At 54.2% G+C, this 26,677-nt stretch overlaps 14 protein-coding genes across 14 annotated transcripts; 7 read left to right on the forward strand and 7 right to left on the reverse strand.

Moving 5' to 3' along the window:
* Positions 1-207: 207 nt before the first annotated feature.
* Malapachy_2388 (arm repeat-containing protein) lies at positions 208-1,639 on the reverse strand (the record flags this gene model as incomplete). The annotated part of the gene is made up of 5 exons (XM_018136878.1): positions 208-1,293; positions 1,331-1,422; positions 1,452-1,504; positions 1,542-1,589; positions 1,626-1,639. The coding sequence occupies 5 exons, from the start codon at positions 1,637-1,639 to the stop codon at positions 208-210; spliced, it is 1,293 nt and encodes a 430-aa protein (XP_017993201.1).
* Positions 1,640-3,007: 1,368 nt separating this feature from the next.
* Positions 3,008-3,832, forward strand: Malapachy_2400 (spc25 domain-containing protein; the record flags this gene model as incomplete). The annotated part of the gene is made up of 5 exons (XM_018136890.1): positions 3,008-3,115; positions 3,154-3,374; positions 3,404-3,494; positions 3,524-3,716; positions 3,744-3,832. The coding sequence occupies 5 exons, from the start codon at positions 3,008-3,010 to the stop codon at positions 3,830-3,832; spliced, it is 702 nt and encodes a 233-aa protein (XP_017993247.1).
* A 778-nt stretch (positions 3,833-4,610) lies between these two features.
* Positions 4,611-5,332, forward strand: Malapachy_2361 (hypothetical protein; the record flags this gene model as incomplete). The annotated part of the gene is made up of 3 exons (XM_018136852.1): positions 4,611-4,750; positions 4,780-5,212; positions 5,243-5,332. The coding sequence occupies 3 exons, from the start codon at positions 4,611-4,613 to the stop codon at positions 5,330-5,332; spliced, it is 663 nt and encodes a 220-aa protein (XP_017993315.1).
* A 349-nt stretch (positions 5,333-5,681) lies between these two features.
* Positions 5,682-6,883, forward strand: Malapachy_2396 (hypothetical protein; the record flags this gene model as incomplete). The annotated part of the gene is made up of 2 exons (XM_018136886.1): positions 5,682-5,953; positions 5,986-6,883. The coding sequence occupies 2 exons, from the start codon at positions 5,682-5,684 to the stop codon at positions 6,881-6,883; spliced, it is 1,170 nt and encodes a 389-aa protein (XP_017993259.1).
* A 53-nt stretch (positions 6,884-6,936) lies between these two features.
* Positions 6,937-7,928, reverse strand: Malapachy_2376 (eukaryotic translation initiation factor 2 beta; the record flags this gene model as incomplete). Its single annotated transcript, XM_018136867.1, has 2 exons — positions 6,937-7,605; positions 7,638-7,928. 2 exons carry the CDS (start codon positions 7,926-7,928, stop codon positions 6,937-6,939), a joined length of 960 nt encoding a protein of 319 aa, XP_017993377.1.
* A 253-nt stretch (positions 7,929-8,181) lies between these two features.
* Positions 8,182-9,133, forward strand: Malapachy_2370 (atp synthase f1 gamma; the record flags this gene model as incomplete). The annotated part of the gene is made up of 2 exons (XM_018136861.1): positions 8,182-8,346; positions 8,381-9,133. 2 exons carry the CDS (start codon positions 8,182-8,184, stop codon positions 9,131-9,133), a joined length of 918 nt encoding a protein of 305 aa, XP_017993379.1.
* A 314-nt stretch (positions 9,134-9,447) lies between these two features.
* Positions 9,448-12,731, forward strand: Malapachy_2365 (isoleucine-trna ligase; the record flags this gene model as incomplete). The annotated part of the gene is made up of 2 exons (XM_018136856.1): positions 9,448-9,484; positions 9,514-12,731. 2 exons carry the CDS (start codon positions 9,448-9,450, stop codon positions 12,729-12,731), a joined length of 3,255 nt encoding a protein of 1,084 aa, XP_017993311.1.
* A 27-nt stretch (positions 12,732-12,758) lies between these two features.
* Malapachy_2379 (u1-like zn-finger protein) lies at positions 12,759-13,400 on the reverse strand (the record flags this gene model as incomplete). The annotated part of the gene is made up of 1 exon (XM_018136870.1): positions 12,759-13,400. The coding sequence occupies one exon, from the start codon at positions 13,398-13,400 to the stop codon at positions 12,759-12,761; it is 642 nt and encodes a 213-aa protein (XP_017993382.1).
* An 80-nt stretch (positions 13,401-13,480) lies between these two features.
* Malapachy_2403 (hypothetical protein) lies at positions 13,481-14,045 on the forward strand (the record flags this gene model as incomplete). The annotated part of the gene is made up of 4 exons (XM_018136893.1): positions 13,481-13,494; positions 13,524-13,564; positions 13,591-13,838; positions 13,878-14,045. The coding sequence occupies 4 exons, from the start codon at positions 13,481-13,483 to the stop codon at positions 14,043-14,045; spliced, it is 471 nt and encodes a 156-aa protein (XP_017993244.1).
* Positions 14,046-14,089: 44 nt separating this feature from the next.
* Positions 14,090-15,433, reverse strand: Malapachy_2373 (carbamoyl-phosphate synthase; the record flags this gene model as incomplete). Its single annotated transcript, XM_018136864.1, has 1 exon — positions 14,090-15,433. One exon carries the CDS (start codon positions 15,431-15,433, stop codon positions 14,090-14,092), a length of 1,344 nt encoding a protein of 447 aa, XP_017993380.1.
* A 294-nt stretch (positions 15,434-15,727) lies between these two features.
* Malapachy_2392 (cutl1 or casp protein) lies at positions 15,728-20,282 on the forward strand (the record flags this gene model as incomplete). The annotated part of the gene is made up of 4 exons (XM_018136882.1): positions 15,728-17,332; positions 17,359-17,487; positions 19,339-20,229; positions 20,259-20,282. 4 exons carry the CDS (start codon positions 15,728-15,730, stop codon positions 20,280-20,282), a joined length of 2,649 nt encoding a protein of 882 aa, XP_017993255.1.
* A 17-nt stretch (positions 20,283-20,299) lies between these two features.
* Positions 20,300-21,144, reverse strand: Malapachy_2409 (hypothetical protein; the record flags this gene model as incomplete). Its single annotated transcript, XM_018136899.1, has 4 exons — positions 20,300-20,435; positions 20,467-20,758; positions 20,785-21,015; positions 21,042-21,144. The coding sequence occupies 4 exons, from the start codon at positions 21,142-21,144 to the stop codon at positions 20,300-20,302; spliced, it is 762 nt and encodes a 253-aa protein (XP_017993242.1).
* A 1,196-nt stretch (positions 21,145-22,340) lies between these two features.
* Malapachy_2404 (cellular morphogenesis-related protein) lies at positions 22,341-24,947 on the reverse strand (the record flags this gene model as incomplete). Its single annotated transcript, XM_018136894.1, has 1 exon — positions 22,341-24,947. The coding sequence occupies one exon, from the start codon at positions 24,945-24,947 to the stop codon at positions 22,341-22,343; it is 2,607 nt and encodes an 868-aa protein (XP_017993251.1).
* Positions 24,948-25,187: 240 nt separating this feature from the next.
* Malapachy_2405 (hypothetical protein) lies at positions 25,188-26,615 on the reverse strand (the record flags this gene model as incomplete). The annotated part of the gene is made up of 1 exon (XM_018136895.1): positions 25,188-26,615. The coding sequence occupies one exon, from the start codon at positions 26,613-26,615 to the stop codon at positions 25,188-25,190; it is 1,428 nt and encodes a 475-aa protein (XP_017993250.1).
* Positions 26,616-26,677: the final 62 nt, after the last annotated feature.

Genomic DNA, 26,677 nt, shown 5'->3' on the forward strand with positions numbered 1-26,677 from the left:
TGTCGTTGGCAAGGCGCTTCACGCCTTCTTTCGAACGCGTGTCGACGCGTCGAAAAATATTTTCTACATTCTCGTAACTGGCCAATCCAGCCTCTCGTGCGACTCAAGGGGCTCCACGTGAGGAACGTCATACATTGCGCATACAGAAGACAAAAAAAGCTATGGGCGAGACGATGGTATGTACAAGCCAAAAAAGTTCCGTTTGTTTTACTCCTCGTCCTCCTCCTCATCGCTGTCTTGGTTTTGGAGGAATTCGACCAGGGGCTCTGCGAGCTTGAGGAAGTGCTGCTTGCCTTGCGGCTTTGCACCTTTTTGTGCCCAGTAGACAATAGCGCCATCCGACACTACATTCTCATTGTACAACACCTTTAGCAGGTGGGGGAAGGTCTTGAAGACACGCGTGTCCGTGTAACAGTGTACCTGGATCAGGTTGATCAATGTGATCTCGGCACGCGCATTCGAAGCCCACGGCTCCAAGACACCAGCCAAACGTTCAATTTCCTTCGGGAAAATTTGTTCCATCTGGTCTTGCTTTGTGTCTGCGTCGATACCACGCGCCAGACCTTCCCATACCACAGGAATAAACTCTTCAGCACTCTGACCCAGTTTCTTGAATCGTTCTTGCAGCATAGCTAGCATCTCTTCCTGCGTCGTGCCTTCTGTGCGCACCAACTCAGCCAAATCCTCGGCCGTCTTCTCGCGAAGCTCCTTCAGTTGACGACGGCCATAGTACTCAGCTACCTGCGGCAACTGAGCCTCATTGCGGAAGTATGTTGGGATCACGTCTGGTTGCGACCGCTTGGTCTGTGGGAAGAACAAAAGCCAATCCCTAATGCCACCCTTGCGAAGCGCTGAGGCCAAATTCTCCATAGTCTGCTCCTTCAAGTAGGTGCGGAAGAACTCCGTCATAAACTTTAGAGACACCTCATCCTTCGTGAGATGGTCCTTCTGGAGCGGAGCAAGCACACTAGCATTCGTCAATCCAATTTGAATAGCCAGGGCCGTTGCAACAGCAAGCTTCTTCGCTTGCTCCTCGTCAAACCGGTTGGTGTACTGCAAAATCCGTGGCAAAGTCGACTCTTCCAGCGGCTTTTGCAGAAACTTGTAGCGACGGACCATCTTCTCAATCGTGTCCACGTACGGACGCACATCCTCGATGGACGCCGTCTTCGCGGCAAAAATAGAGAAGGGGCTGAGCGGCGCGCCATCTTCAATGTACGAGCCACCAGGCGCCAAAAGGCCACCCACAATCAAAATTTCAAATAGCGGATCAGCATACTTGCGGTAGTCAAGCTAAATAGGCATTAGAATGTGGGACTTGCATACATACCGTATTGCCCGCCTTATCAAGAGCATTCAGGTACCCTTCCCAGTCATTTTGCTCGATAGGCTCAAAATACTTAAACAGAGAGTTGCGGAAGGCTTTGGATTTAGCAGAGATATTCACGTACCTTCCGGCTCAAATTTGGCCTGTGACTTCACAGCACCTTTTCGTTGCTTGATACTTCCGAGTCAGTCTTTTGCGACACTAAAGTACGTACCGAGCACCAGTTAGCGTCGGCTTGTTGTTTCCGGTCGGGGCAGTGGGTCTTCCATGAGTGAGATTCAAGCATTTCTATACATACGGAGTAGAAGTCATGTATTGGTCGCGCAGAAATATCGAAACGCCACCGAAGATGGGTTGCTGTTGCAAGAGAAAGAAGCTCCGCGCTTAGATCTCCGCGACAACGCCCTCACTCACGTGACACAAACTTTCCTGGGTGTGTTGCGTTCTAGCCTCCCGTCACAGACCAACCATGTCATACGCCAGTCGAAAGCCCCAGTCCCGTGCGGAGACAGAGGCCAACGCCCGCACTCTTCGCAACCTTGTGAAGCAACCTGATAACAAGACATGTGCTGATTGCAAGAGGAACGATACACGATGGGCTTCCTGGAACCTGGGCTGTTTCCTATGCATTCGTTGCTCAGGCATCCACCGCAGCATGGGCACACATATCAGTCGCGTAAAGTCCATTGACCTCGATATTTGGACACCAGAGCAAATGGATTCTATCAAGAAGTGGGGCAACAAACGTGCTAATGCGTACTGGGAAGCGCATCTCAAGCCAGGCCACGTTCCGCCCGATCACAAGATCGAAAGCTTTATCAGGAGTAAGGTACGCATTTTTGAATTTTACTAACCTATAGTACGAAAGCAGACGATGGGCACTTGATGGTCCACCGCCGTCGGATCCATCTGTGCTCGATCATAGTCAAGGTGCGTCCGCTCCATCCTCTGCGGCGCATGCTGCTTCTGCTCCTGCCACCTCAAAGTCCCAAGGCATTGCGCCATCAATGGAAGAGAACAAACGAACAAAAATTGCCCCCTCTAATCCCCTACTTGATCTACTTGATGGTGATGTGTCTACCCCTGTGGCCTCATCCAAGCCTCCAGTCCTTCAGACATCTACAACAGCGGCACGCTCGGCCAAGTCATCTACTACCTCTGGGGGTGGCTTGTTTGATCTTGACTGGGATGATTCTGCATCCAAATCGTCGGCATCTATGCCCTTTGCTGCATCGCAGCGTGCCTCGACTCGCGGAAAAGATGAGATTCTTAGCCTATTTTCCACTGCTTCGGCCCCGAAACCTGCGTCAACTCAGGAGTCCATCTTCTCATCTTCCCAAGGTCCTAGCACGTCTTTATCTTCTCAGCTTGGCGCTATGAACCTCAACACGGCCAGCTCCGCAGCAGTTTCATCCAGCTCGGTTCCCCCCGTTTCTGGCGATCTATTTAACACGCAGGATATCTGGGGCACACCTGCTCCAACCAAGCCTGCCGCTAGCAACAAAGATGCGTTTGCTGACATCTGGGGCGATTTTAAGTAGGCATCATCATATACCCAATCTCACGCGACCTAATGAGCGCTGCGCCTACGAACGGATCCGTGTACGCACTGATCACGTGCCACCGCAAAAGGCACGCACTGTTCTATTGCTAGATTGCTGCACTTGAACGATATACACGATGGGTCTATTTCAACCAAGTTCCAAGTCCCATGCCAAAGGCAAGGTGATTTGTGATATAACCAATACCAAAGAGCTTAAATATCAATGCGATGATATGATCGAGGTGGTATGTATCTTTTCGCTACAAGACTCTAACGACGTTAGCTTTTAACGAGCCCCGTTGTAGGCTCTTCCCAACCAAACGTGGAGAAAACGATCAATGTCGAAGCGTATACACCCTTTACTGCCTCTCATGCAGTGGATGATGTTATGATGGCACTTAATTTCGTTAGTTCCGTTGCTATGATTGGCTCTGTGGCCTACTTGTACCTGAAAAAAGTGGATTGGCATGAATCAAAACTGCTGCTATACTTTACGGTACCATTGTTCGTATTCTATCCTACTTACATCACAGTTTCACGATCTCATATTTAATAAATCTGCTTGTGTCACGAATCCGCGGTCCTGTTGTATTCACTGGCTCTCGCCGCATGGTATCGAACCGCGTATGTATATTAGTATCCTTACGAATCAGGTCGAGGAGGACCAACTTGTTATCAAGTCTCCCCACTTTCTTAAACCTACACTTACGGGCGAAAAAGCTGCCGATGGTCGACCGGAATTGGTACCTCCGAATTATGAGATTGAGGCCTACTTCTCCAAGACCACGAATGGAGGCAAGACGGTTTTAAGTCGTAAGCACTGCCGTATGGTTCTTGGTAATTTTGGTACGTGTACTATGTACTAATAGAAAGGCGAATGGTTTACCGAAGATGGCGAGTTCAAGGAGGCTGCATTCCGGCATAGTCTGCTTTCCTGCCTTGATAAACATTTTGCTCAATGAGGGCTTCCTTGTAGTCTTATTACCTCCACATATCTGCGACTGTATTTAGAAAAGTGAACCATTGAAGAACTGTGCCTGTGTCTATGATCTCTTTCGCGTTGCTGTAATTGTGCAGACAAAATATGAGCACAGAACAACATTTTCGTGAACACAACTGGCATGCTCCGCAGGTACCAGTTGGCTTGGTGCATGTGTGCAAGTGCACATGTTTTTCAACAAACACAACACTATTTCCTATTTATGTGCCTGCGAATGGGCATGATCTATGCAGCACCTGCACGAAAGAATTTTGTGTCGAACGTGCGGAGGGATGTCATGGGGCACAAATCGCGGACGGCAGTGGCGATACGGCCACAGGGTTTGAGGGTCAAGTCTGGGCTAAATGTTTTGGTATGTATTCTTTTTTTTGAAAGAAATACTAACCAACTTTAGTACGTGATCCTACCAAGGACCAAAGCATCGTATTTTTCTACCTTGTTTGTGTCTTTGGGCTGCTCCTATGGTCCCTCATCCGTAGTCGGGTTGGCCTTACCTTTGTGAATCGGCTCCGCGAATACATCCAACGAGCCTAATATCTGTACTATCTTTGTAATCCATGTCTATTTCCAAACTATCTCTCTTGCTCCTCGACGCTCTGTTGTGCTAGCAAGGTCCCTAGGCTCTTGCCATACGTTGTCGTCTGTGCGACATGCAGACCACGTTCGACCATCCGCTTACGTAAGTGACATCGCAAACGAAGCGCGGTGCCGCGTCATGGACCGGCTACCCCAGAAGCGTCATGGAAGCGAAGCTGCAATTGCTGAAGGTCACGGAGCTGAAGGAGCTTCTACAGGCGGCAGAACTGCCTGTGTCCGGCAACAAAGCTGATCTGATCAAGCGCCTGTTAGAGAACCCGGAAGCGACCAAGTCTTTGCAATCGTACGTATGTCCTTTTCTTACTTGTCCAGCGAATCGTCTGTTGCAGAGGCGCCCAAGGAGGCCGAGGTGACTCAGAGTGCTGCTGCGGATGGTGCATCGGAGGAGGCCAAAGCTACCTCTACAGATCCGGTAGCATCTAGCGCTCCAGCTGCGAGTGAGTCCGCTACGGAGCCGGCGAAGACGTCAACCCCCTCGGAGGACGACCGTAAGGAGTCCCTGCTGGCCGAGCTTGAAAAGCGCAAGGCGCGTGCCATTCGATTCGGTCAGCCATACGAAGATTTGGAGAAGCAGATCTCTCGCATTCGCAAGTTTGGCTTGGAAGGCCAGGAAGGTGATGGCGTGGACCGCCTCGATAGTGAGCTAAAGAAAGGTAAGCGTCCGAACAAAAAGTCCAAGGAGAACAAGGGAAGCAAGGACAAGGCAGTGGCTACGCAGGAAGCGGCACCGGAGCCAGAAGTCGATGTACGTATGCACTCTCACTAAAACATCTAGACGGAAGAATTGGAGCGAAGAAAGCGTCGTGCTGAGCGATTCGGTCTTGTTCCCTCGGATAACGCGGAGAAGAAGGCACGGGTTGAGTAAGTATAGGAAGGACAGCCATTCTATAGTGCCCTCGCTGATATTTGGTCTGTGCTCGATTTGGGCTGATTCTCGCGTGCCAAGTTAAAATGTGAATACTCCACTGCGCGTTATTTTTTTTTTTTCTTGTGGCTTCATGGCGTCCGCGCAAAGGTCAGCTTGTGCGGTGTGCAATGCGTCGTCTTCAAAGTATACATGTCCGTACTGTCAGGCTGCTACATGCTCCCTTGCCTGCTTTGGTCAGCATAAGGCATCGGAGGCATGTGCATCGGCCCGCAAACAGCATGAGTACACGTCCAAGTATGGCCCTCCTGTGTCGTTGTTAACCAAGCCTGTATCCCGCTTTGTACCGATGAAAGAGTACGACTACAATCAAATGCTAGAAGACTACCAGTTTTTGAACCAGGTAGGGCGCATGGTCACAGAAAGAGGGCGTGAGCTTAGCAATGGCAAAATGTTGGCCCCTGAGAAGCCGGCTGCTGGTCCTAGTTCTCGGCATGGCCCTGCAGCGCAGCAGCGTCGTGAGGCGCTAGGGAAGCAGATTGCCTTTCATAAGCTGCCAATCATGCTTGTGCCTGATGGTATGTCTCGGCGGAAGCAGAATCGGTCTCATTGGGATGCCAAGTACGTACTGATTCCTGGTCTCACATATACAGACAGCGGCGAATGCTGTTTACGATCCAGTTTCACTTCCCTTGCCAACGCACCAGCGAAGATGCCACTATAGCTCGCGCACAAGCGCAAGGGATCCTTGTACATTCCCTTGAAGGACCAACATGTCTTTCGCACGTGTGTCTTACGGAATTGGAACGGTTGTCGGCGCGTGTGCATCACCAAAGCGTGACGGCATGGCATGCACGAATAACTCCTGACGAGAGGCCTGGAAAGCGTGCACGTATGGATGACATGTCCCATCGCATGGATCGAGTGTCACATCATGGCCCATGGCACTTGGCGCCCGACGTTATGGCATCGTTGGGCCTCCCTCATGCCCCTAACCATGCGTTGTCTTTGCCCGCCTCCAGCGCGCTTGTGCTACATGTCTACCCACTTCGACTGCGAAATGAAAGCAGTGTGAAATACCTCGACTGGTGGGCACGTAAAGGCGCTATGCAAGAAGCCGCAGCGACGCCCGCCACTGTGTCGACCTCGGAGGCTATGTCGAAACCCTCCCTGCTGGTTCCGCAGCACATCCTTGACCAAGTCTCACAACTTCGTGCAGACCCCTCGACGGTGGTCGACTCACCTCTAACATCGAGCACGACGCAGTACTACGTGCTCGTTCCCTCTGAGATGGATCTGCTCACGCTCATACGACGTATACCCTCGGAGTTTGGTATGGTGGAGTTTGCCGATCTAGAGCTGTGGCATACGGAGGCTCTGACCATGGCGGAACGTCGAGGGCAAGTTGTCCTTTTGCCCTTGGGCCCAGCGCCAAGCACACCTACAGACACCACTACCCCAGCGCCAACATCCCCAGAGGCCGTAAAGCTTGCTGCAATGCCCACTCTGGTCGCCTATACCAGCTCCGATAGTGAGGGGGAGGCTGAATGATACCCTATACCCACTATGGCATCCACCCTGAGATAGAGCGTAGGAATACATATTTACTGCTCGCGCATCTTGCTGCGCTTGCCAGTCTGGGCCTGGAAACCAGTCTTGATAGCGCTGACGGAGCGCTGAGAGCCGCATGCTTCGCAGGTCATGAAGTAAATACGGTTCTCTTTTGTAAGCAGTGTGTTTGGCGAGCGGCATGTCTTGCAGGTAACGTATTCGACAATATACCGCCGCAACACATTCTCAATCTGCTTGGGCTGGAAACGACCACGGATGACCAGGCGCTGACTACCGTCGATAGAGCCTGTGGTACCCAACTCTGTGAACAGGTATTGGATAACATGGTCTGGCTGGCGATGCATACGCTTGCAGATTTCGATGACATTCGCAAACACAGTCTTCTTTGAGCCGTCGCGCTGCACGACAGGAGGGACCATAGTGTATTTCTTCTTCTCGCCAGAAAGAGCAGGGTTCTGCTGTCGCAAAATGCGGAAGAAGCGGTGCAAGAGCTCCTGGTACGTATAGTCGCGATCCGTGCCCTGCCAGGTCTCCACGTCGCCGCCCTTGGCCGCCTCGTCATCGTCCTTCGACTCGGAGGCAAATGGATTCTCACCGTCCAGGTCATCACCATCCTCATTCTTCTCCCCCAGCTCCTTCTCAAAGTCTTCGAGGTCAAAGGCAGCCTTCTTCTTTTTCTTCTTCTTCTTCAAATCACCAAACTGGCATGTCAGCTTCCGTTGTGCATACGTACGTCAAGCGGGTCGGCCTCGGTACTCGCGGCGGGTGCAACATCCTCAGACGGAGTCTCTGCGGGGGCATCGCTTGTCTTGGGCTCCTCCGCCTTGGTTATCTCCTTGGACTGCACACGTGAGTTAGATTCAGGTCCGTGGCTACGTACCTCGCCCAGGTCGAAGTCAACTGGGATCTTTTTCTTCTTGCTCTTCTTTTTCAGACCACCAAACAAGTCGGCGGCATCCTGCGCAGCCTCTTGCTGCACAGGAGGGGCCTCCTTGACGGGCTCCTCGCTCGGTGCTGCAGACATGAATGACCAAGCGTTGAAAAAAAAGGGCGCTCTCCTCGCCCACGCGCCAGGTCGTCCGCCCTCGGCCATCTGCTTCTTGCCGCAGCCACATGGCTTCGAAGTCAGGTCACGTGATACGGGTGGGTGGATGACACGTTCCCGGCGTTCCCCGGGTTGGGTCGGGCGGCCGAGCTCAGGGGGGCGCACGCTGGCGTCGAGGAGCGAGCGGCTTTTGTGGCCGGTTTGGTCTCGACCACGACAATCAGTATTGGAGATGATTTCTCGTGCTGCTACTAGGCCTGCCGTTGCTACGGCGCTTGCTGCTCGCAGCGCGTTCGTGCCTGTGGCTGGTTTCCACGCCAGCGCTGCGCCTCAGGCATCTCTGCGTGAGCTGGAGGCCCGTCTGAAGAGTGTGAAGAACATTGAAAAGATCACCAAGGTATGTTTCCCTGTCTATGCTTACGCCTTCCTAGTCGATGAAGATGATTGCCTCGACTCGTCTGGGTCGTGCGCAGCGTGCGATGAACGCTGCTGTCGCTTTCGGCGATGCGAGCGACGAGGTGTTCAAGCAGGCTGAGGTCGAGACGCCTGAGGGTGGTCGTCAGCTCTTTGTGGTGGTGTCTTCGGACAAGGGTCTGTGTGGTGGTATCCACTCCTCTGTCTCGAAGCGCACCCGTCTCGCTGTGAATGAGCTGGTGCAGAACGGTGCCGAGGCCCCGAGCGTGGTGGTCCTAGGTGACAAGGCTAAGGCGCAGTTGAGCCGTGCCTTGCCCGACCACCTGGTGCTCTCGTTCAACCAGATCGGAAAGTCGGTGCCTACTTACGAGGATGCTCTGGCGATTACTGACACGATCCTGAAGAGCGGCATTGAGTTTGACAAGGTGAACATCATTTACAACAAGTACGTCTCGTCGCTCTCGTTCGAGTCGACCATTGCCCCGGTGTTCAGCGAGGATGCTCTGCTCTCGGCTCCGAAGTTCAGCGTGTACGAGATGGAGGAGAGCCTTGCGAAGGACTTTGCCGAGTTCTCGTTCACCAACGCCATCTTCTCGAAGCTGGTCGAGGGTCACGCTTCGGAGATCAACTCGAAGCGTAACGCCATGGACAACGCTTCGAAGAACGCTGGTGACATGATTACTAACCTCAACCTGCTGTATAACCGTGGTCGCCAGGCTACGATTACGAACGAGCTTATTGACATTATCACTGGTGCCTCGTCGCTGTAAACCGGCGGTTCTGGTGATGCCCGAACAAACTGAGTGCATATATGCGCTGGCTTGTTGGTAAGGCTGTAAGGTGTCGTAGCAGTCTTGCATCTCATAGCTACTGTGTGTAGGATCCATCTATGCATTTGGCTGACCTTGTAGGTGGCATCGAGTGGGTGGTTCTACTCTGCATCACGTACGCAGGCGCGGGCGTGGACGTGCGGCTTTTTTTCTTGCTAACACTGGCCTAGTAGGTCACATGCATATGAGTCATGACATGATCAAGTCGTCCTTCTTCGTCTTCTCTTTGACCTGGAGTTGTAGGCAAGTCTAGGATGGCGAACCCCAACGCGGAGTTCCCTGATCATGATGGTACGTGCAAGTGAATGACTTATATACAGCCTCGAGCGCATTCAACTTTGCGCAACAAGAGGAGCAGGTACTGGCGTACTGGCAGGCCATTGATGCGTTCAAGACGTCGCTAGAGCAGTCGAAGGGCCGCAAGCCTTTCTCGTTCTATGATGGCCCGCCATTTGCCACAGGTCTGCCGCACTATGGTCATTTGCTGGCCGGTACTGTGAAGGATATTGTGACGCGTTTTGCGCACTCGACTGGCCACTATGTGGACCGTCGCTTTGGCTGGGACTGTCACGGTCTGCCTGTGGAACATGAGATTGACAAGAAGCTGGGCGTGAAGGGTAAGGAAGACATCCTTGCTATGGGTATTCCAAAGTACAATGCTGAATGCCGTGCCATCGTCATGCGTTACCAGGCGGAATGGCGCTCGACGGTGGAGCGTATGGGCCGCTGGATCGACTTTGATCACGGCTACAAGACGATGGATACAAGTTTTATGGAAACGGAATGGTGGGTGTTTAAGCAGCTTTTCGACAAAGGCCAGGTATACCGTGGCCTGCGTGTCATGCCCTACTCGAACGCCTGCACTACGCCGTTGTCGAACTTTGAGGCTGGTTCGGCGTACAAAGAAGTACAGGACCCTGCTGTGACGGTGGCCTTTACGTTGCGTGATGACCCTACGACGGCGTTCCTTGCGTGGACGACGACTCCGTGGACACTACCGTCGAACTTGGCGTTGTGTGTAAACGAGGAGATGGAGTATGTCAAGATCCATGACGAAGACCGCAACCGCAACTTTATTCTCTCTCCCTTGCTGCTTACGACACTGTACAAGGACCCGAAGAAGGCCAAGTACAAGGTCCTGGAGAAGTACACCGGTAAGGACCTTGTCGGCAAGCAGTACGTCCCGCTCTTCCCGTACTTTGAGGAGGCGTACAAGGACGTGGCGTTCCGTGTGCTCTCGGACCCGTATGTGAGTGCCGACGCCGGTACGGGTGTCGTCCACCAGGCGCCTTCGTTCGGTGAGGACGATTACCGTGTGTGCTTGGCCCATGGCCTCTTCACGAAGGAGAGTCAGCCGCCCTGCCCGCTGGATGAGTCGGGTCGCTTTGTGGAGCCCGTGTCAGACTACGCGGGTCAGTACGTGAAGGATGCCGACAAGCAGATCATGAAGGACCTCAAGGCGCAGGACAAGCTGATTGTGCAGAGTGTGCTGATGCATCAGTACCCCTTCTGCTGGCGCTCCGGCACGCCTTTGATCTACCGTACGATCCCTTCGTGGTTCGTGCGTGTGGAGCCGATTGTCGACCAGTTGCTGGCGGCGAACAAGCAGACGCGCTGGGTGCCCCAGACCATTGGTGAGAACCGCTTTGGCAACTGGCTGGCGAACGCTCGTGACTGGAACGTGAGTCGCAACCGCTACTGGGGTACGCCGATCCCGCTATGGGTGAGCGAGGACATGGAGGAGATTGTATGCATTGGCTCCGTGGCTGAGCTGGAGGAGAAGTCGGGTGTGACGGGCATTACGGATCTGCACCGTGACAAGATTGACCATATTACCATTCCGTCGTCGCAGGGCAAGGGTGAGCTGCGCCGCATTGAGGAAGTGTTTGACTGCTGGTTCGAATCGGGCAGTATGCCGTATGCGCAAGCGCACTATCCGTTTGAGAACGAGGAGGTATTCAAGAAGAGCTTCCCTGCCGACTTTATCTCGGAAGGTCTCGATCAGACGCGTGGCTGGTTCTACACGCTGCTGATTCTGGGTGTGCATCTCTTTGGTACGGCGCCGTGGAAGAATTTGATTGTCTCTGGTCTTGTGCTGGCGGCTGATGGCAAGAAGATGAGCAAGTCGCTGCGCAACTTCCCTGACCCGCAGCTGGTTATTGACAAGTACGGTGCTGATGCTGTGCGTCTGTACATGATCAACTCGCCGATTGTGCGTGCAGAGAACCTTCGTTTCCGCGAAGAGGGTGTGAAGGAGATTATTGCCAGTGTCTTCTTGCCGTGGCTCAACAGTTTCCGCTTTTTCCTGGCGCAGACCGTTCTTCTGAAGAAGGAGACGGGCATTGATTTCCAGTACAACCCGAACGCGAAACTGTCGGACAATGTGATGGACCACTGGATTCTTGCGCGATGCCAGAGTCTGATTGAGTGTGTGCGTGAGGAGCTGGAGAACTACCGTTTGTACACGGTGGTCCCGCGTCTGCTTACTATGATCAATGAGCTGACGAACTGGTACATCCGCTTTAACCGTAAGCGCCTCAAGGGCGAAAATGGGCCTGAGGACACCATCGCTGCTCTCAACACGCTCTTTGAGACGCTGTACACCGTGTGTCTGTCCATGTCGCCCTTCACGCCGTTCATTACCGAGAACCTGTACCAGGGTCTGCGTAAGTACATGGCACAAACGGACGCTGATGTGGACTACCGCTCGGTCCACTTTTTGCCCTTCCCTAGCGTGAAGCAGGCGTACATGGACCCTGTGATTCAGCGCCGCTTCAGTGCGCTGCAGAGTGTCATTGAGCTTGGCCGTGCGATGCGTGAGAAGAACAATCTCCCGCTGCGTGTGCCGCTGCGTGAGCTGACCGTGTTCCACAGCGACAAGCAATTCCTAGACGATGTGCGTTCGCTTGCATCGTACATTGAGGAGGAGCTGAACATCCGCGACCTGGTGCTGACCAGCGACGAGGCGCAGTGTGGTGTGTGCTTCAAGCTTTTGGCCGACTGGCCGGTGCTGGGTCGCAAGCTGCGCAAGGACATGGGCAAGGTCAAGAAGGGCCTGGATGCCGTGTCGTCTGCGGATGCAAAGGCGTACATGACCTCTGGCTCGATTACCATTGAGGGCATTCCCTTGGGCGAGGGCGATTTGCGTGTGCAGCGCTACGTCGACGAAAAGATGCTGGGCCCTCACATTCTCAACGACACAGACGGCGCCGTGGTCGTGTTGCTGGATAGTGAAGTGCGTCCGGAGCTGCAGGCGGAGGGTATGGCGCGCGACGTGATCAACCGTATCCAGCGCCTGCGTAAGAAGGCTGGCTTGCAGCCGACCGACGAGATCGACTCGTTCTACCGCTTCACGGAAGGTATGGGCGAGGCGCTCGATGAGGTCATGAAGACACAGACCGACGTGTTTGTGCGCAACATTCGCCGCGTCCCACGCCCTGCGGCTGAGCAGCCGGCCGATGCGAACGTGGTGTTCGAGGAGGAGCAGGAAGTGAACGATATCAAGTTCATGCTGACGCTCGTGCGTGCGACACCCTAATGAGGCTACGTAGGTATATTCTGTAGACTACCGCTTTGGCCCGAAACTGCCAAATCCCATGGCGGCCATCACGTCTGCATCGTCCATAACGGCAGGCTCGTCGTCGTCATGCGACTGTTTCTGTTTCTTGCGTAGGCGTTGCTCCCGTCGTGATGTGCGTCGCGACTCTCGCTCGCGACGCTGCTCGGCCGCAATTTCTTTTAATCGCTTATCAAAGTCGTAGCGTTGTGCGGGCGTGGCGCCTAGCATCCGTTCCGCCCGTACAGCTGCGATGCGCTCACGGACCTGTTCGAGTGTCGCACGCTCTGCCTGCGTCGTCTGCCCGAGCCGACGCAAGTGCGAACGTCCATTAATATGATCCAAGTAGCCTACACTATCCTTGCACATTTTCTTGCATACGTCGCAGTAAAATCCGGCACCACGACCATGCCCGTCTTCCTGCTCGACGAGACGCGAGGTGCCGCTATGTTTATCCAGCTCCAAATCGCCATGCGCTTGCATCGCCTTGGTCGGTTTCGGCAACGTACGACGCCGGTGTGCAGGCGCCGTGTGGGCCTCAGCCGCCGCCTTCGCTGATGCAGAGGCTACGGGGGGCGTATCGCTGTGCGTCACGGCGACATCCCAATCGCCTGCCGCTCTTGTCATGCCATGGTCCTGTGGCCGCGCCATGGCGGTCCGCAAAAACCCACGCGTGCCCCACGTCTTTCCTTCCCTGTCGCTTTCCTCCACTTCGACACTGCCTGCTTGCGATGTCGGTCAACCCGTACGTGTTTATGGCCCTACTGACGCTAGTGTCCTGGCCCTCGTCAGCCGTGCTGACACGTTGGCGACAGGTATGTGCTTCTATGACTGACAGTAGGCTTCCAGCAAGCGTACGAACGGACGCTCCCGGCGATTCACTCGCTGGAGACGCTGCCTTCCGATGATCCTCGCACAGAAGCGTGTATGCAGATGCTTCGACACGGCTTAGACGGTATGGAAGAGCAGACGCAGGCCATGATGAATATGCTGTACGAAGTCGATGTGTACATGGCCCCCTCCACGGTTCAGAACGCAGCTGGATTCAATCCACAAGAAGCGCTCGCCCATGTCTCGGATTTGTTTCACGTACGTGGTTACCTACCTACGTCACTGACATGCCTACAGAGTTACCAATCTGAACTTCTAGCCAAGCGCGAATCATTGGCCGACTTTACCTGCGAAGATATCTCGCTGGAGGAATTCGCACAGCAGTGGCGTACGCTCGACGCCGTGCAGCAAGGGCGGCAACAAGGCATGGATGAGTTGGCAGATTTGTTGGCACAGTTTGGGTAGTATGTAGGTAGGCACACCGTATAGGAGCTGCTACGTTAAGCGCCTTACAGGTGCGCTTGCACCGCAGAGGCTTGTGTGTGGGCCAGGAACGGTGCGTTGCCGGACCGCATCTCCTTGTACCGCACCACCTGCTCAACATAGTCGTCAAACAGGGGGTTCGTATCTTCGGGACCGCCTGCATGCTCCGGATGGAATTGCACGCCCCATACAGGCGCATGCGTATCCAGGCCCCCTGTACGAACAATGCCCTCAATACTCCAGTCGTTCGCATTGACAAACCATGGCTGCCAGTCCTTGGGCCAGGCGTCCGGGCCGGACTCCTCGTAGGCCAACGCGTATCCGTGGTTCTGCGAGGTGATGTACACACGGCCCGCCTCAACACGCATACCACCGCTGCTAAGCGCTAGCACAGGCTGGTTGTGTCCACGGTTACCAAACTTCATGCGGTACGCACGAAGCCCTGCCGCACGGCCGATGATTTGGTGGCCCATGCAAATACCAAAGATCGGGCGGTCCCACTCGTTGATCGTACGACGCACAGACTCAATGGCGGAAGGAATCGAGTCAGGGCTGCCTGGTCCATTGCTGAGGAACAGGCCATCAAACTGATCACGAATGGCGTTGAAGTCCGCCGTCCACGGAAGCACAGTGACACTGACACCAAGGCGCAGCAGAGAGCGCAGAATGTTCGCCTTGCTGCCAAAGTCTGACAGCGCAATATGCGCGCGTGCTGCCTCAGCACCGCCGACAGGGTGCAACGTGTAAATCGTCTTGGTTGATACACGGTCAATCAAGTTCTCGGCCATGGGGTCAATAAACTCGGAGGGGTCAATCGTACGGTGACGATCCTCGCCCACGAGAATAGCACCGAGGGTCGATCCCTGGTTGCGCAGGAGGGTAGTGAGCGCACGCGTGTCCACGCCCTGAATACCAGGCACATTGTAGCGCGCACACCAGCTTGCCAGCGACTCGTACGCTTGGAAGTGCGAGAAGCGCTCGCAAAGCTCACTCACCACGACGCCCGTGGCCTGCACGCCCTTGGACTCGAGGAAGCAACCTACATCTACATCCATAGGATGCTCCCGTGCCGAGCCAGGCACGCGATTGTCTGGCACGCCATAGTTGCCCATTAGCGGCTGTGTAAACGCAAGGATCTGGCCGGTGTATGACGGATCAGTAAGAGACTCTGTGTACGACGTGATAGAGGTCGTGAACACCGTCTCACCAAACACAGAACGCGGCGCTCCAAACGAGCGGCCTTCAAACACTTGACCAGACTTGAGTTTCAGCGCCGCGGGCTGCGATGGAGGCGCTGGCGAACTGGTTGTTACGCTACGTGCAGCCCTGGGAACAGCACGAGCAAGAGAAAAACGAGAGAGATGGTACATTCAGGCAAGGGGGGAATTCACAAAGAGGACGACTTGAATACAGCTACTACAATGTAATCGTCGCGGGTCTCGCAATCGTACATGGATAAGGAAAACCATGGCCGGCGATCGCTCACACCTCTTAACTAGAGAGAGAGAGGAGGTTTGTCAGCATGACTCACTGCCGGTCCTCGGCGCGCCGTGCGTGCATGACAGAGAGCGCTTAGCTCAGCCAGCGGACAGGTCGCCTGCAGTGACCGCGGCTGTGGTGGCCTTCCTTCAACGTTGGGGCGCCCGGACCATCTGTTGTATGCGATGAGCGACTTTGCGTCCGCGCTGCGCGCGTGGCGTAGTGTTCACTTCGATGATGTACAGAAAGAGCTACAGAATTACATACCTACAGTACAGGAGCGCCAAAAGGATGCCTTACTAGCACGCAAGGCGCTGTCCGAACGTACCAAAGAGTTTCGCCGGCTTACGCCAGAGGTACAGCTGAACGAGATACGGACACTGGTCAAGGCGTACCAAATGGAAATTGATGCACTAACCACCCGTGCCAAAAGTGCTGAATCACTGCTGGAGAAAACACAGTCGCAGTTGCAGCCAGCGCCCAATCCGTACCCTATTCTTGAAGCGCTAGTCGATACGACGATACAGGCTCAGGAAGCTTCTGAGCTTCGAGCGGAGATGGCACGTATACAGGCAAGTGCCTCCGAATGGGAAGCAAAATGCAAAGAGGCCGAAGCACGTGCTGAGGAGGCTTCCCAGGATGCCACCGCAGCGGTCGCTCAAGCGGAGAAGCGTGTCAATGAAGCTTGGCATGCTTCGACGCACGAGCAGGAAACTCGAGTGGCTAATTTACAGCGTGAACTGCACAAGACCCAAGCACAGCTGCGTGAATTGCGTTCCAGCCACGACGATGTAATGAATCAACTTATGAGCAAACAGGATGCATCGCAAGATACGGCGCATATCGATAGTCTCTTGGAAGATCTACAGCATGCCAAGGACCGCGCAGCGCAGGCAGAACGACGTGTGAAAGCTATGCGGGAAGAGTACGAGCAGCAACAAGCTCATGAGCGTGCTCACCTCTCTGAGCAGCTTGCGGAGAAAGAGGCGTATTTCACAAAGCAGCTGGAAGCGCAGACTGACCAACTTCGGGAGCTTACCTTTTCACATGAAGCAGAGCTTGCGGCGACGAAGCAACAGCGTGACGCGATAGAGCAACATTGCCAGGATGCTGAGGCAGAGCTCACTCGTTTGAAAGAGTCGATGGCACAGTACGACGACTATGACACCATCAAGCGAGAACTGCACGTCTACCGCGCGATGGACTTGACAGATGAGGAAGCGTCGGCCCAGGCAACCGACAACACACTGGAAATCAGCCTAGCTCGGAAGAACCAAAAGCTCCAAGATGAGCTGGCAGGGATGCGCACAGCCTTGGCCGATGCAAAGCGAGAGCAAGAGGCAACTCAACAGTCGTTGGCAGAAAAGCACGCGCGTATAGCTGACCTGGAAGCTCTAACTAGTCGACTGGAAGCTGATTTATTGGGCGTCGCTTCGTCGCCCAACGGCCCTGCAACAGCGCCGAAGCAGGAGGAAACATCTGCTGCCACAGATTTGTTGCCCATCGTGACCAATCAGCGAGATCGGTTCCGTTCGCGCAACGCTGAGCTGGAAGAGGATCTCAAGAAGCAGGCGCAAGCAACAGTAGAGTTGCGCGCTGAAATTAAGCGCTTACAGAGCGACAATGTCGGCCTGTATGAAAAAGTTCGCTACCTACAAGGCTATGCCAATCAGCGAGGGGGCAGTGCCAACGATATGCCATACCCGCCAACATCGCACGACACGCGAGAAGACATGTATCGTGCACGTTATGAAGCATCTATCAACCCATTCCAAGCCTTCCGTGGCCAGGTATGTATGCGATTTTTTAACCCCAGGAACATTCGCGTGCAGTCGCTGCCCTTAGCCCGATCGATCGACTTATGCACTTACTCGCTAGCGCCGTGCTTTCCAATGCAAAAATGCGTATTGCTTTCCTATGCTATGCTATTTTCTTGCATATGATGGTATTTGGAATGCTCTTTGAAGCTAGTCACAGGTGCGTCTCATCCGTGGTAACACAGGCAGATCATTATAAGTACATCCTTGGAAACTTGAAACAAAAAATGAAGATCATGAGAAAATGAAAAGGAACGAAATCACAACTCCAACCCAGTGTCCATACCATGCGACATGATGCCAAGAATGCGCGCCCGAAATTTGCGCTGGCAGCATCGTGGAAATGTTTTTATCGTTGGATAACGAAGCAAAACCAACGCGGCGAGGCTGGCCGTTGTCAAACGCGGTGTATACGTTTTTTAAGAACGCGCTGCCAATCAGCCAGCGACCATTCGCATTGGTCATACCCCCTATCGCACCAAGGCACAAAAGGTCGTTCGCGGTGACGCGGTCGTCTTGGTCGTCATCTTGATCATGAGGTATATAGATAGATTGAACGACAAAGTCATTCTGTTGTATAAGAAATTGAGATTTGCCAAATGCAATAGATACGTGTAGTGATGAATTGCATGGAATTTTGAAAAACCCAGGCTGTGAAGGAATTTCTTTGGCCCTGGGGATGTGCGAGTAGATGCGTTTCACCACATCCATAGGACCTGCCAGGTACGGTGTGCCAGAATCAATGAGCGCTTTCGATGACGTGGGAAACGCTTCCACATGGCCAGAAATATTGAATCCACTGATAGGGATGACCCAAGCCAAATCATCCACTGTGTCTAAATATTGCATCGGCTCGGCATAAAGCGACCCATCCAATTGGCCAAGTGTGAGTACGCTAGGCGTGGTCAAATTTGACGCTGGCGTATGGGTATCACTCAGACTTAGGCCAAAAATAGGGGCCTCCAGAGGCACGTTTTGCCAGAATGGTAGTGCCTTCATGCGTGATAAGGCTTGTACGCCAAACCCTAATACACCATCAAGATCGGCAATGCCCGTACCGTTTACCAGAGTAGCAATGCCGAACGTCTGTTTGGGCTGTGTAAGTGTGCCTAGAGTAATCACGTCCTGCACTTGCCGACCAGCCACACTGCCTTTGCCATATTGGATAGAGAAAGACTCATGTGTATCACGATAGGTACTGGACGTGCTGCCATTAAAGACGGATTCAGAAAGCCAGAGATCAGCGGAGCCCGTGTCCACTGCCACTTTGTACGATATAGGTGGCGTGCCTACATGAATTTCAGTAGCCCAGAGAAATCCATTCGCTGATTGTGTCAACGACACCTCGGTGTGGTCCCGCTTGGACAAACCAGGCACTAATCGTGAATGGAAATAATTACGCTGAGCGTTTAAGTATTGATCCAGATCCGAATCGGAGCCAAAAGAAAATGTCCTGTGTCCCGTGAGCGCGCTCAAGGCTATGGGTATGGCGGACCATGCCAGGACCACGACCCACGAAGATCGCATCAGGGGATTCAAAATTGAGAAAACGTCAGGTACCTATCCGCTTTCTATTGTTGCATGCATTCCAGCCCCGCAAGAAACTTTGGCAACACTTACGTAAGACGCGTCGTCATCGCTCCAGGGTCATTCGCAGTGCGTCAGACGCGCTGTCGAACGATTGATTATACGGTGATGAAGATCCTTATTAAGTCGTTGGCAGGTGGCAACTTTCATCTGGATATCGAGCCAACCGATACTGTATGTTGTTGGAATACTAATACCAGGTCCTTTCTGTGAAGCAGTCTATCCAGGCGTCGCAGGGCCACCCTGCTGAAAACCAAAAGCTTATCTTCTCTGGTAAAATTCTGGCGGACGAAAAGACCATTGGTGACTATGAGATCAAAGAAAAAGACTTCCTCGTGGTAATGGTATCAAAGCCAAAGGCTAAAAAGCCTGCGGACGAGCCTAAGTCCGAGTCGTCCTCGACAGCCGCTGCCACGACAGCAGAGGCGCCGGCTACTCCGGCACCAAAGCAAGTGGCCACCGAGTTTAAAGCCACTGAAGCACCGGCCACGGCGACTTCCGAGACCACGGCACAGGCTTCCAGTGGCGTACCAGAAACGCCAGCATCCCAAAACGATTCGCTGCAAACAGGCTCCTTCCTTTCAGGTGCGGACCTTGAGACGGCTATCAACAACATCGTTGAAATGGGCTTCCCCAAAAATGATGTACAGCGTGCTATGCGCATGAGCTTCAATAACCCCGATCGTGCGGTGGAGTACCTGATGAATGGGTTGCCGGAAGAGGTGGCGCCATCGCGTCCCACTGCCGTGGCACCGGCCACGCCAGCGACGCCATCGCCGGCAGCGTCCAACGCCGCGGCGAACAACGCGTCAACTACGCCAGCACCTCGTTCGGGAAATTTGTTTGAGCAAGCTGCTGCGCTCCAAGCTGGTGGCGGAGCTGGTGCGAATGCGGATGCGCCTGATGTGAGTATGCTGGCGGAGGACGATGGCCAAGGCCGTCAGGTACTGGACATTGGTAACCCCCAGATTCTTGCGCAGCTGCGTCAGCTGCTGGAGCAAAACCCGGCCGCGCTGCAGCCTCTGATTCAGGCGTTGGTTCAGAGCAACCCGCAATTGGCGGAAGCTCTCAGTGCGGATCCGGATGGCGTGCTGCGTATGCTGGCTGGCGAGGGCCTCGAAGGCGAGGAATCGTTCGAGATTCCTTCGCTGCAGCAGCTGCAAGAAGAAGACCGTACTCAGGTGGAGCAGATTATGGCGATGGGCATCCCTGAAAGCAAGGCGATTGAATGCTACTTCATGTGTGGCCGCAACTTGGAGATGGCAGTGCAGTACTACTTTGAGGTATGTCAAATATACTCACTTACACAAAGAACCCGCAGGACTTTGAGGACTAAGTTGGTATATATACATCTTATAATTTGTTCATGGCAGCTTCATTCACTGCCTCCGAGATGCCTTCCACATCAGGTGGGGGTACTGTTTTCCATTCGCCCGTGTTATTCAGGAATGAAACGAAAAAGTCATAGAAGAAGCGCCGCCATGGAGCCCTGAAGTAAGTCCATGTATGTCCAGACGTACGGTGAGGGAAGATAGTGCTCGCCTGGGTGTCGAAGTACACGAATTTGCTGGCAGCAGTTGATATATTCCTGCGTCCGCGTGGGCGATACAATCTGATCGTTCATGCCAAGCACCACAAGAGTAGGGGTAGGCGACAATTTTTCAAAGATCGGATCAAAGCGCTTATCCGCAGGACGAAAGCCTGACACACAGATGGAAAAGAGGAATGGGCGGTCCTGAATCGGATCCGAAAATCCATGCGCTTTGTCGGGATAATTCAGCGTGGCCGATACGACGCCAGCTACACTAGCGCCTACCCGTTAGATTCGCCAGACATACCTTGCGAAAAGCCTAGCACACCATCGAATGGGCCGTGCTCACGGCAAAACTGCTGCAAATACGCCAATGACTCGTCCCAATGCTCGTACACATCGCCTGTGCTGCGCCACCATGAGCGTGCCTGCTTCTCAATGGGATCATTGGGGTTTGGCGGTCCAGGCTCAGGGTTTTCCGCCGTAGGCAGAGGACTTACCTGAATGGGGCCGTTGGCAAAGACGAATTCAGCGACATCTGCGTGTAAGTTCGTTCGTACATACCCTTGCACTCTTTTTGAAGGGCCTTCAGTCTCTTGCTAAACGAAAAGGCATTCATGGCATAGCCATGCAGCATGAGAATACGCAGTTTCCGCGGCGATGACATCACAGACGATCGAAGCGAAGGTGAAAAGAGTGGAGGCGGAGAACGCACGTACCGATTGCCCACCTTCCCAACGATCCCAGCCTCCTCGATGCCTGCATCACATGGGGAAGCGAGTATGGCTAGCGATTCGTTTCAGTATGCCTCGCCCCTCTCTGAACTAAGTGAGCACATTTTGTGTCCCATTTGTCTGTACGTATTCTCTGGCTGACGTCCAAGCTTGCCATTGTTTCAGCCTGTCATTACCGTGCCATGTGCTCATGCATTTTGTCGCTCATGCATCACACAAGCTTTTCGTGATGGGTCTACACATGAGCATATGTGTCCGTACTGCCGCACAGCTTTGTCCTCTTCGCCCTATCGAGAAGCACCGCCTATGATCCGTGCTATGGTCGATGCGCTACGTGTCGTGTGTGGCTACGATGGGTGCACATATGAATGCGAACGTCACAACCTATCACAACACCAACGCTTGCATATGGCAGACGTAGAAGAGCAAGCTTGCATGTATTGTGCACAGTTGGTCTTAGATATGCCCTCGCATCTTGACGTGTGCTCCTTGCACCCTATGGACTGTGCGATGCGACACTACGGATGTACCTGGCATGGAGTGCGAGAAGATGCCGCCAATCATGCCGCCCAATGTGCCTACCATGCCCTTGAGCCAATTCTGTCCGAGCAACAGGCACGTATAACAGCATTGGAACAGTACAACAGACAATTGCAAGAAAAAATGGAGCATTTGGAGCAGGAACAAACCTCGTGTCGGCAACAGGCTGATGATTGTGCTTACAGCCTGGGGAAGTGGCTATGTTCATGGCCATCTCCTGCGGAGCTACATGAGTACACACCTGCTCTGGAAGTGGCATTGGACGAGCAGCGACGGACACTTCGCTCCCTCAATGAGGCTGTGCGGATGGCGCAACAAGCCAGTGAGAATGCACGAGCTATGGCCATGCGGTCCACGCTCGATCTGTCGGGACTAGCTGACGAGATGGCTAGTTTATGGCACGCAATGACAGCATGGCGAGCAGGAACGGACCATGAAGAGGAGATACCCGTCGCCGTCCGCCCGTGGCCTACGACGCCACGCCCACCCTATCCCCGCGGCATGCCCTTTGCGCCTCGTCATGGCCGAGTTCGCGCACTAGATACGAAGTTGTAACATAGCATAGATCTAGGATCACTAACAAGACCTTCTACGATGTCATAATAGGCGTCGAACGTGGCGGTGCCACCTCAATCACCTGAGGTGTATCTGGTGCCGACACAGACACCATGCGAGGAGGCGAAGAGAGGGTAACTGGGGAGAGCGGCGTCGGGGTAGCCAGAACCGGAGAGGGTGCTGAGGGCGTGGCCATCAACGCTGCTTGGCCTGATGCATGGCGTGCGTGTCCTGTCCGGCTGGGACTCACGCTGAAACGATCAAGGACGTCGCCAACATCGTGACTATCAGACGATGTAATGCTGCGCGCACGTCGGCGTGACGACGACGACATGTTCGACGCGCGACCAGACGCCATCGACATGGGAATCGATGAATGACCTTGCGTCTGTGACGCAAGAACCTGACGAAGCTGACTTACGCTCATCGAGTTGCCACGCAGTAGATGGGACGTGGTACGAACAGCCGGCGTGCCTTGCATATTCGACAGCCGTGTCGCGGTAGGTCGCGCCGCAGTGCGAGCATCTTGCAGCGCACTGGCGACACTCCAAGGACGCAAGAGCCACGTGCACAAAGTCGCGTGATCGACATGCGAAGCGGACTGCACGGTGGGCGTAGCAGAGAGCTGCTCTGCGACCCACGATGCGTCCCTAGGCGGTGGCAACGTGGTGGCCCGAGCGCCGGGCGAGAAGACAGGCAGCTCCTGGATAGGTTCATAGCGCTCCGGCAAAGCAGGCGTTGCAGGCCGAATGCCTTCCAACGTCGGCAAGAGAGTGGCGTGAGCGTACTCCACGAGCGACGGTACCTGCCACACGGAGCCTAGACGCGCTAGCAGCGTGGCCACAAGCCATCGGCACGTCATGCTTTGCTCGGCCTGTGCCATTTGCCCTGTCAAAGGCGTGCCGGACGTTTGATCCAGGACAAAGAGAGCAGGTGTAAATGCCAGCATAGCAGCGGCTGGCACAACGATCAGAAGAGCATCCAGGGCCTGATGAAGTAGGGCAAAGTCCGAGGGAGTGCAACGAAGTAGTGGCATGTTTGGCATAGACACAGTCGCTGACGAGGTGGGCATACCCGACGACACAAGTGCCACCACGTGAGCCGCAAAGGAATGCAAGAACCCAAGTGAGTCACTGTTGCCTTCATGCGCCGCCTGGCCATTGGCAATGCGATCCTGCTCTTGATGCAAGTACACGCACAATGCCTGCAGGTATGTGGCACGCACGACCGAGCTTGTCGACAGAAGAAGCGACTCGGTAGAGGCCCAGGCACTCACTGGCACATGGAACGATCCATTGTTCGAGCGGAAAATGGCCATAAGACTGTGCAATAGCGCACAAATGCTGTTCTGCTTGACATCCAACGGCAGCGATCCGTCTCGAACGCTCACAATGTGCGGCATGATCTGCTGCACAAAGTCGTCAAGCTGGTCACCATACCGTGCGTGTGTCGCCATGTGCCCAATAGCATCAATGGCAGCGCTCACAGTGGGATCGTATGGATCCTGTTCGACGTGCGAGAGCATGAAATGAACATGTCCGTCCAACATTTCCGACATGTTCAAGCCGACAATCTCCGTCTTGCTCACCAGAATCATATGCAGTGCCTGGAGGATTCGCGTCTCCCGTAGTGCCACTTGACGCTGCGTAGACTGGTCCGTCAGTGTATCCACCAGAGAGTGAGGCACTACGTAACGTGAGGCGGGACGTGCCCATTGCGCAAGCACTCCAAGGATCCACACGGACCATTCCTCATCCTTCCAACGTTCATCACGCGTATCAAGCCACGCAAGTGTCTGTTGCATCACAGCACGCATCTGCATCGCGTCACTGGAGGCGAGGATTTGGCGCAGAACCAACAGCGCAGCTTGCACGGTCTGTGTAGGCCCCGGTGATTGCGCATCAGAGGAAGACAGCTCTACACTGTTGTCCATGGTACTGCTCGCAATGTCGGCTGTCTGTGTGAGTGGCACATGGTGAAGGCTGATCGTCTCGAAAAGCACCGGCAAGATGTGGGACAAAAGCCGAGGGAACGCCGACGTATGAATGATTGGCGACTTCACCATACCATCCATACCTGCCAAGCATTGTAGCAAACCACGCTCATTCATCCCACCACGGCCTTGGATCGGATCAGCGAGACGCGCCAATTCGGTGAGTACTTGATACACAGAGCGCGAAACACCTTCGTCCGTCTCCATCGCGCCACCAGGCAGCGCTTTGACGTAGGTAGCAAACGTATTCGCAGCACGAGCGCTCACATCGCCGTCCCGCAGACCCGAGCCTCGAACTGTGGCAGCTTGAAGGGCATGCGAGAGAACAGACTGCACCGTCGGGGCTAAGTACACTAGGCCGTGTGACTGTGACACCAGCTCCTTGAGCACAGCCAGTGTGATCATCAGCTGCGCTTTGTTCCTATCATTCGGCGCACCCTGGAAAGCACGCGCCTCACTCACAGCGCGAGCGTCGATCACCTTGCCAATTTTGAGCAGCTTCGCCGGCTTGCTCTGAGCATAGTAGCTCAGACGGCCCATCTCATTGGAATTCGGCCGGTATTCAGGTGCAGAGCCCGCTATCGCTTTGGGTGGCGGATAGCAATCGTCGACGAGCTTTTTGTGATTCGCCTTGGGGATGCACAACATGGCCGACGAAGGAGCGAGCGCACGAGGCAGACAGCGAGCTAGCCAGCTCCACGGCGATTCCCCCACATGCGGCGGGCTCGTGGGTCCGCGCACTCGCAGGCCAATCGCCACGTGAACGACACCGGCTAGCAGCATAACCACGTGGCATAGGTACGATGGCTGGAGAGCCGGCGGCCGTGCGCAGACCAGCCTCACGAAGGATGTACAACTGGAAGACTCGCTCAATTCTACTATACAACGCTACCATCCTGCACCCATAGATGCATCAGAGTGCCATACAAACCATCGATATGCGCCAGTAGCAATGGCAGACAAAATAAAGGCGGCATCGAACGCACGTCCAAACACGCGCTGAAACTCGGGCAACGTAGCCAACAAGGCACTAGGCGCCGAGCCTGACGTCGCCGTCGTCACGCCTGAATGCATTTGCACAAGTGCTGCAAGGCCATAAATACATAAAATTTGAGACGTGAAGAGGACCAACAGCTGCGTACTGATACCAGTCGCCACACTTTGAATCATAGCAGACAGGGTCCCTAGAATCACATGCAGGCGCATCACAATCAAGCCACCCACAAGAAGAAAGTTGATACGGGGCGACCATACAGCCACATCCATCGAAAATCCAAGCATGTTCATGACCTGAGCGGTGGACATGGCGACCCAGTCACGCGACGAGGTAGCGTTATAGCCCAGGAAGACCAAGTTAAGAACACATTGCACAAGACGCAATGCGCAGTACATGGAAAACGCATAGCCACCCAGCAGCATCGCATAGCCTACCACAGTACGGGTTTGGCGTACTCGACGCTCCTGACGTTCTTGGTACTCCAAGTCTGAGCGCAACGCAGATGCCATGGCCGCCAGGCCAGCAATCTCCGTCTGGAGCATAGCCAATTCACGATCCTTGGCACTACGACCCCAAAATCGCCAACTAGAACGAGGGCCACTTGCTTCGAGTTCCGCCTGAAGCTCTGCCGCGGCTGTACGCCGCGATGTGAGATCAGCACAAGTGCGTTGAAAAGAGTCGCGTGTAGCAGTCACATCGCTTTCACTCCATCGGCGCTTTTTGCGAAGAAACATCTCGTACGAATCACACATAGCCCCGGCGGAAATGCTTCCGGACAAAATAGCGATAAGCCATATACCGATCATGGCAGTACGTGCAATGAGGGAGCCCGTATACCCTGCTGTAGCCGGCGTCACCGTGCTGGGCAAAGGCACACGCACAAAAAGCCAGCACCATAAAATGAACAGTACAGCACTGGCGAGAGCCCGCGATATACTCCATCGACGGTTGACATGCCCAAAACATAACAGTGTACATGCATACAATGGCAAGAGGAGTACGATCAGACTAATTATGATTGTCATTGAAAAACTCCAGTGCACACGAAGCCAGGCATGGTCAGCATGCAGGCGTTCCAGGACAACGAGGCCGAGAAGCGTTAGACTCTCTTCCACAGAGATGCAGAACAGCAAAGAGGACGTCGTCATATTTTTGGGGAGATATTTCCTAACAGTTGGTGAAACGCGAGCAAGCACAGGCTCAGAGCGCTGTCGCGCATGCGCCACAGTGGGCAATGCATACGATTCGGTCGCTGACGCCATAGGCTCAGCCTCTAATGAGACGTAACGTGCTTCACCAATAAGCCAAGGAACCATCATATAAGCTCCAAGAAAAAGGCATATTCTCAGCAGCAGCACGACAAAAAGCGTGCCGCTGCTGG

Source organism: Malassezia pachydermatis (genome assembly GCF_001278385.1).
Source record: "Malassezia pachydermatis strain CBS 1879 chromosome Unknown scaffold2, whole genome shotgun sequence".
In the NCBI taxonomy this organism is placed as follows: domain Eukaryota; kingdom Fungi; phylum Basidiomycota; class Malasseziomycetes; order Malasseziales; family Malasseziaceae; genus Malassezia; species Malassezia pachydermatis.